This window comes from Limulus polyphemus, unplaced genomic scaffold (genome assembly GCF_000517525.1).
Source record: "Limulus polyphemus unplaced genomic scaffold, Limulus_polyphemus-2.1.2 Scaffold1999, whole genome shotgun sequence".
Classification (NCBI taxonomy): domain Eukaryota; kingdom Metazoa; phylum Arthropoda; class Merostomata; order Xiphosura; family Limulidae; genus Limulus; species Limulus polyphemus.
The window spans coordinates 10,561-19,181 of NW_013667609.1; the positions used below are offsets into that span (position 1 = coordinate 10,561).

The window sequence follows — 8,621 nt, forward strand, 5'->3', positions numbered from 1 at the left end:
AACTAGTATATATATATATAAAACCTAAAAAAAAATTGTTTCATATCCTCCATGAGCAAAATTTTAAAAGGCTTAGCAACCGAGTACAAAGTTTGTAACTAGAAAAGATGATTGTTTGGATATGCTTTACTTCTTTATTTACTGTTCTATGTTTTACGAAAAATAAGTTTCAGAACTTATTTCTAAATAGCAATAAAATATATACATATATAATGTATAATAATTGAAATGTGAGTGTATTTTACAAAATAATAGTGTACTAAAGCACAGTCAAGACAGGTCACTTTGTAAAGACTAAAGGTCAGTTTTATATTATTGGATATGGTAACATGAGTGCACGTGTGCCGCATCATTGTAATTTCTGGCTGAAAGGTCAATATAATAAAGATAATAAATATATATAAATGTATAATGTTATAAGATTTAAGCTATTTAGTCTAAATATTTATCTTTTCTTATTATAATTTGTTGTCATTTTAGAATGAAAGAGGCATAATTTATCTTTATTTTCTAATTTTTTATGTTGGTTACAAACCCATACAAAGATTCGTTACTGAAAATAACAGATAAAATAATAGTTTTTTCCTGAAAAATGTTTGATAATTATTTGGACATTATAAATACTTCTCATGTAAAATTCGAAAATTTTTTGGTGCGTAAAAGTATTTTTATTCTTAAAATGAAAGTTACTTTGCTTGTTGGATAGGCAACATGCAAAAAGAAAAAAAAAAGCATGAAAAGAACATTGCTTTACAAACCTTAAGACATAATAAAAACATTTGGTATTTTGAATATGAAAGCATTGTAATGTTTATTGATAATCTGCCAAATTTCATTAACATACACTTACTAATTTAAAAGTTATAGCATGAAAACTATAACAAGCACAAAATGGTTATGTGGTTAGTCCTAGGGACCGAGCCCATGCTGGAAAAGTTAACCCTATTGCTACAGGTCAGGGGTCAAAGGACATGTCATCACATTTGTACTTACATTCAAAATTTTATTTAACTACTATTTTATGAATGTATGTCAATAAGTTTGATATCAAATTGTAGTTTATAATTCAAATTTTAGTATTAATTAATTGCTTAATTTAAAAATCAGTACTTAGAAAAATCCTAAATTTTTTTATTTTTGTGTGTCACATGGTACATTGGGTGCAGTTTTGGTTCAAATTAGATGTTTGTGATGCCCAAATACAAAGACTATAGTTTCTTGCAAATTAGAAACTTGAATTACCAATATTTACAAACTAGAATATAAAATATGAACCTCCTGTCTTTTCTGTTTTCCGAGATATTATATTTTGTGAATCAACCAAATTTCAAAATGCATATATAAAACCTTAAAAAAAAGTTTGTTTTACATCTCCACTTGCGAAATTTGACAAGGCTTAGCAAATTACAGCAAGTGAGTATAAAAATTATTAAGTAGAAAAAATCATTGTTTGCTATATTACTTTATTTACTGTTCGATGTTTTAAGAAAAATAATTGAAATTAAGAACTTATTTGTAAATAGTAATAATGTATATACGTATGTAATGTAGTATAACTGAAGTGTAAATGTATTCTACAAAATACTGGTCCATTAGGAAAGAACTAAGACATTTGCACTTTGTAAAGGCCAGTTTTATGCTATTGGATATTGTAACATAGAGTGCTTGTGTGTTGCATCAGTGATTGCAACTTCTCTAATGCTAGTCAGACAATGCTGAAAGGTCAATAAAATAAAAATACTAAATATATATATAAATGTATGATATTACAAGATTTAAGCTATTTAAAATAAACATTTGTGATTTCTTGTTATAATTTATAGTCATTCTAGAATGAAAAAAACATAGTTTGTGTCTATTTCCTAATTTGTTATGGTGGATATGAGGTCAGTCAAACAAACTAAACCCATACAGAGAAAAACTGTGAAAATAAAGGGTAGAATATAAATTTTTTTGAAGAAATTACATAATTATCTGGAGGATATAGAGATTTCACATGTAAAGTTTGACTATTTTCTGATGCGTAAAAGTAATTTTAATCTTAAAATTAAAACATTGCATAGATAGTCAGTATTTAAAAAGAAAAAAATGCTTGAGTAAATAATTAATTAAAAAATCTTAAAACTTAATTTAAAATCTGATATTTTGTGTACAAAAGCCTCAAAATGCTTACTGATAATCTTGAAAATTTCATGAAGATATGCATACATCTTAAAAGTTACAGTATTACTGCTTTATGGTTACTTTGGGGGATGTGGGCTAGGTGGAATCCACCCACCTGTAGTGAAAGTGTTAATTTTAGGGATTAGGCCACACACAGTTAAATAAAAGATCACCCTGTAATTTTTCACTTTTACTCTTTGTATTTAATTAGTGTAATAACATATGTGTTGCTTTAAATAGTATAATCTTGTCCATTTGCATGTACTTCCAATTTGTTTATATGTTCTTGGGTGAAGTCCATCTTACTGTGAAGACTTGAACTCTTTTGTATAAACCTAAATCATTTGGCAAGTGTCTAGTTTGTCCTGATGAAGCTGTAATGGTGAAACAATTGTGTTTTCTGGAGTAACAGGTTGTATTTTATTTCTCCTTTTAACAGTGCTACAAACTTTCAAGTTGCATAGTAAATTAAGGTTTAAAACTTCACAGTGTTTGTAAGCAAGGAAAGTAGCTCTCTAGTAAACAGATTAAGAGAAAGAAAATCATCCCAGATATGATATATTTATTGTTTTATTAGCTTCAAAAATGCCCCCCAGTGGCACAGCGGTATGTCTGCAGACTTACAATGCTAGAAACTGGGTTTTGATACCCGTGGTGGGCACAGCACAGATAGCCCATTGTGTAGCTTTGTGCAGAACTACAAACAAACAAGCAAGCTTCAAAAATTTGAAAACAAAAAAACTTGCAGAAAGTTGAATTTTATAGAATTTGATATCACCAACATTAAAAATTCACCATTTTGAAACTGTTTGATCCAAAAATAAGCAACAAACTTTTATAAAGATTTCAGACTGTTTGTGCATTGCCAACTTGTATCTGTGCAGGTAGGAAATTTAATATTTTCTAACATCCTAATGAAAATTACACCCTTGGGTTAGTCATTTGATTTTTTTAATAACTTTATTGAAAACAAATTAACAACACATATAAAGAAAAAAATTTGAAATTGCATCATTTTAGTTATTATTTTATTTTGTAGATAATTTTAGAGGAGTGGTGAGGCAGAATTTTTCAAGTCTTTTTGCCTCCTGTGAAAACACATTGTAACTAAATTAAAGTGGGTTAAAACTTGAAGAAAACATCATTTGGTACTTGCTCATTGTGCTTTTAATATTCAGTCTTTATACACAACACCAAAGGATTAACATGTATGTGATTTAATGCATTTCTAACATTTCACATAGAATGTTCAGGAATATTGCTGATGTTTTCTCTTAAAAATTTAACCCTTTTGCAATTGTAACCTGCAATTTGCATGGAAGCTGACAAAGGAATGATATATGTGCAACAAAATATGTGGTAACAATGAGAGTTCTAAATGCATCCTCACAAACACATGCAAGATTTTGTTAAAGATTATAAGTATCTTGTACACAAAGAATGACATTTTAATTAAGTCTTTATCCTAAGAATATGTTATCTATTTGTTGTAGTTATTTGCACTAAGACTAAATAGACTGATTTTCATTTTAAGTATATAAATTATTTTATTTGCCTTATAGTTTTCGAGTTTTATTTGCATAACCTCTAGAATCTCCTAAATGAATATCAAATGTTTTTGTTTAAGGTAAATGTTTGTAATTTATTTTTCATTTTCTTTACCATATCACTACTGTAGATATTATCATCATCATACAGTGCAATAAAATGTTTAAAATTATGAAATAGAAAAATGTACATACCCTTTAATATTTCTGAGAATATCTTAAAAGATCTTTTGGTGATATTTGTAATTTCAGGTCTTTTCCTTTTCACATATACTTAATTTTTAATGTTTTATTTTCCTTTCCTGTCCTTTACCCTTTATGATTCCTAGTGACAATTTAGCGACAACCTTGGGGGGGGGGGGGTATTATGGTATCTTCGGGAAAGATGTGCGAGCCTTCAGTAAAATTATTATACACTTGTGCAAGATCGTAAGCCTTGAGAACTGGGACAGTATTTGAAATAAATTTAAAAAATGTTTAAACCTTTCAGTTACGCATTTTAAAGCCTAAATAATACATAATTAAATAAGGTATAAAAGTAAACCCTAAATGCAATTTAACTGTCTCTCTAACTATAACATATTTAGTAGGGCTGAGACGAAGTATTCAAATATTCCGAAGCTTCAAAGCTGACAGAGACTTCGGATCTGCCAGTGCCCATTTGAATTTTCACACGTTTATTTATACGTATGCGCTATGCATACAATTTTTGATTAGAAAAAATGGCGTCAGATAAGGGCACGGTTGGAAGTAGTTGTAAAAAGGTTTCGGACGTATGGAGTTTTTATAAGAAACTTCATGACCGTAGGAAAGCCATGTGCACTATTTGTAAAAAAGACAACAAACCTATGGAATCACCTCGTGTCGAAGCACTCGACTCTTTACTGTCCGGACATCGAGACAACCACAACGGAGAGCAGGAAGACGCCTACCCTTGATGAAGTCGTAAGGCCTGCGAAGTGCAATGATACACGTGCAAAGAATATAACAGACAGAATGACTTAAATGATCGTTCAAGACCTACGCCCCATTCGAATTGTTGAATGTGATGGTTTTCGTAACTTAATGAAGTACTTGGAGCTGGGATATGTCTCACCAAGCAGAAAACAATTTACCGCTGATATCAACCTTAAACATGCAACGTGCAAACAACGTCTGAAAGAAAGGCTAAGTGAAGAAGCAGTGTTTATATCGTTAACCACGGATATATGGACGAGCATCGCGACGGAAAGTTATGTCACCGTAACAATGCATTACATTGATAATAGCTGGGTGCTACAGGCCTTTGTACTGGAAACCTTACCTTTCCCAGAACAGCACACGGGGATAAACATTGCAGAAAAGCTGAAGAAAGTGGTGGAAGAATGGGAGATTATGGAGTATGTAATGCTGCTAAATAAAAGCTTCCAGATTCCAGAAGGCCTGTAATCAAACTCTAGGAAATCTTCCTTGCTCAGAATACACAACTGCTGTCCAGTCATATTAAACTTTGACAGGTCAAATGCCTGAAGGTCAAACTCATGTACAATCAAACTGTAACAAATTAAATACATACATTGTTATAATATAACAAGTATACTCAATTGTAAGAAGCTTCAAAGCTTTGGTAATTATCTTGCAAGAAGCTTCGAAGCACTACTTATAATATTTGTTTCAGCTCTAATATTTAGGTAAGAAATAACTATAACTGCTATTGTGCACAAAGCAACCAACAATACTACTGGCAATTACATCTACCTGATGACAAAAGCTCAGTGCCAATTTCAAAATAACTTGTTGGATTATAGTGTAAAATGAATTCTTTCTAGTGACTATATACATGCATGTAAAGTAACTACATGTGACATGTAAAGCTCAAGGAATAGTATAGAAAATGAGTGTGGCACCTGTCAGGGGTTAGAAAAATTCATTTCTAGTATCAAATGAAAACTTTGCTATCAGCATTCTTTAAACATTGCTAAAACTGAGAATAGTAAAAATAATTTAGGAATAAGCTGTGAAAAATAAGAACAGCATATTTCTTTATATAATAAATATAAATCTCAATAATAATAGCATGTTGCTTAAAACCTTAGTTCTTGAAAAGCTACATTTCAAAGAATATAAGATTCTCCAATTTTTTTTTCATTAAAATTAACTTGTTCTTAATTTTGTTATATTGTATGTTAATTTGTGTAAAACTTAAACCAAAATAGTACTTTTGTGATGTTTCTTTTAAAAGTTTAGTGTAGTTGCTTTTAGCTTCAACTCTGTGAGTTTGTTTATTAACTAAAATGATACTTTTTTTTTTAAATTGACAATATTTCAGTAAATCTAAGTAATGTGTTATGGATAAGTATCAGGTGTAATTAAACCTTAATAACAAATGCCAATTTCATTGATTTGGAGAATATCCTACTTTTAAGTTATAAGCATACAAAGTTTTTTATCTCAAATTATTGAAGAAAAAAACTCCATGAAAATAGGTTAAAAACTTATGTCTTTAGTAAGGATATCTTAATATAAATATAGTTGTTAATGTTTGATTTAAGCAAATAAATCCTCATGTATGGAATTAGAATAATTTATAGAAAATGTAGTACATTAAGTTTTAGGTTTAAACCTTATTGTGTATTATTAAAAAATGCAATTTCCTGGAGTTAGTTTTCCCCCATCTCAATGAAGTGGTACTAAAATTCCTGTACTATTTTCATTAAAATTGAACTATTGTTAGTTCTTTGCTAAAGGCTGTGATGGAAAGATAACTCTGTGAACTAAGGAAGTGTGGTAGAATTATTTTATTTTCAAAACTGCTTAGCTTTGATCTTGCACTTTTTAAAACAAGAGTTGTGTAAACTGGCATCAGAATGTTTTAAATATTTATTCATTAAGCTACATTGACATTTAATAAACCAGTTAATTGATCACTGACTACATTTTAATTTAGGATGTTAATATAATTACTGTTAAACTGATCACTTTTCTATTTTTTTAAGGTTTTTTGCATGAAGAATTTGTAAGCATTCAAAATGCCTCTTTTTGGAAAAATTGTGATAATCAAACGTTCGGGGCAGGATGGTTCAACCTTTCCTTTAATTGCAGACAAGTGTTTGTTTGGGAGGTAAGTCATTCAGAATTATAGCTGATTTTCTTTTTGGTTGCATTTACAACAATAATTCACAAATAGTATGTACTTGATGTAATTGATTCATGAAATGAATAAAATAAATCAGTCATAAAAAAGTTTAGAAAATACTTTGAGTTTGTACTTCTAGAAACAAGTAAAATAACAACACGTACGTTAACATTTGAATTGTGACTGTAATTTTTGTTAGTTTATAGTAACTTCATCATAAAGTCACCATAAAACCAAGTTATTTTATTGAAATCAGTCTAACAACATTGAGAGAACAAAAGACTGCTTTTGGTTTAACCCGATGACAACCTGCTACTAACTTTCTTAGTAGGCAATGCAAGTCTTGCTATATTTCATTCCAACAATAAAACTAGTGGATGAAATTGTTTGAAACTTCATAAGACCTTTCATAAATGCATGTAGTTTAAGAAACATAAAGCCTGTTACTTTGGATAAATTTAGTTTTTGCATTATGATCTTTAATATCTTGGAAAATTACACTAGGAAATGGTATTTATAAGAAATGATTACGATATTTATATTTGTTCCAGATTTGAACTTGTTACTTTTTATGTTTTAGTACATTATTTTGAAATCCCCCAAAATTTGTATTGTCCATAAAATGCAAATTTTATCTATTTTTAATTTTTTTAATAATCACGTACTCTCCTTATGGTTTCAAGTAATATACAAGACCGGAAAATAATATTTGTAAATAAATCTAAACAATAAATTAGTATCTTTATTTTTAACTAGGATTTCATGTTTATACATGTGCATAAAAACATTTTAATTTTGTTTCATAAATATATTTTTATTTCAAGTTTATGTTTATGTTTCATTGCAGTCATACTTTTGTTTATTATGCTGAATAAACCATGGGGTCAGCAGCATGAACTTTGTATGTTTTCCGTAAACTATCTCGCCCCTGTTGGGGGTCACTCTTGTTCAGCCCAGCGTGGGTGCATTTGAACATTACTGTACATATGACAGTAAGAAAGCTTTTCGGTACTTCAATATCATTTTGAACTTTCAAACAAGTTTATTTCAACATATGTCCGTGTATGTTGTTTCACTACAGAGACAAAAGTAATTGCCTGAGCCTGACCCCTTGTTACTTGATACATCCTGTTAGAAAAGATTAACAAATGATATAGACACTATAAATTACAAAGAAAATTACTTGACAGTACTTAAAAGATTAGTCCTGGTCACATTCCTCTCATTATAGGCAAGATTTATGTTGGAATTCGAAACTTTAGCTCTTCAATGTATTGAGACCCCATCTGTGAGAATGTCATAGCTTCCCTGTATTATTGAGATGAATGTATTTAGCCTGTTTCACAACCAACATATGGGTTTTATTGTTGTCACTTGTACACTGAGTTTTAAACCATTTGCAAAATATCAGAATAAACTATATATATATATGTGTGTGTATCAGTTAGACTGTTTTAATTGTAAAGCAATAACAACAGAAGTGTATGTCTTACTACAAAGTAAAGATTGTAAGAAGGAAAAGTATAAAATTCTTATGTGGTATTGGTACTAGTAGTATTACGTACAAATCACACAAGTTTATCATTCTAAATACTGAATCATATTATTATTATTAACTAAATATAAAATTATGCTAAATTATTGAACTTAAAACTACAAATTTAAATTCAAAAGAATATAAAAATCAGTTCAAAGTCCTAAGCCTAATTCATGTAAAGACCTTGCACTCGCCACTCGATAGCTCTTGACCCTAACAATCTTGAATCAACGTCTTTCTTAAAAAATATATCTATTTT

The 8,621-nt window shown here is 29.5% G+C and overlaps 1 protein-coding gene across 2 annotated transcripts in view; it reads left to right on the forward strand.

The window, feature by feature from the left end:
* LOC106465611 (proliferation marker protein Ki-67-like) overlaps positions 1–8,621 on the forward strand; it is a 79,346-nt gene that overhangs the window by 4,781 nt on the left and 65,944 nt on the right. The window contains exon 2 of one of the 2 annotated variants that reach the window (XM_022393535.1): positions 6,687–6,810. In XM_022393535.1, the coding sequence (XP_022249243.1) occupies positions 6,719–6,810 (92 nt within the window). In that variant the 5' untranslated portion in view covers positions 6,687–6,718. Of the gene's footprint in view, positions 1–6,668; positions 6,811–8,621 lie in introns of those variants that run through there. The other variant, XM_022393534.1, reaches the window with a different exon arrangement.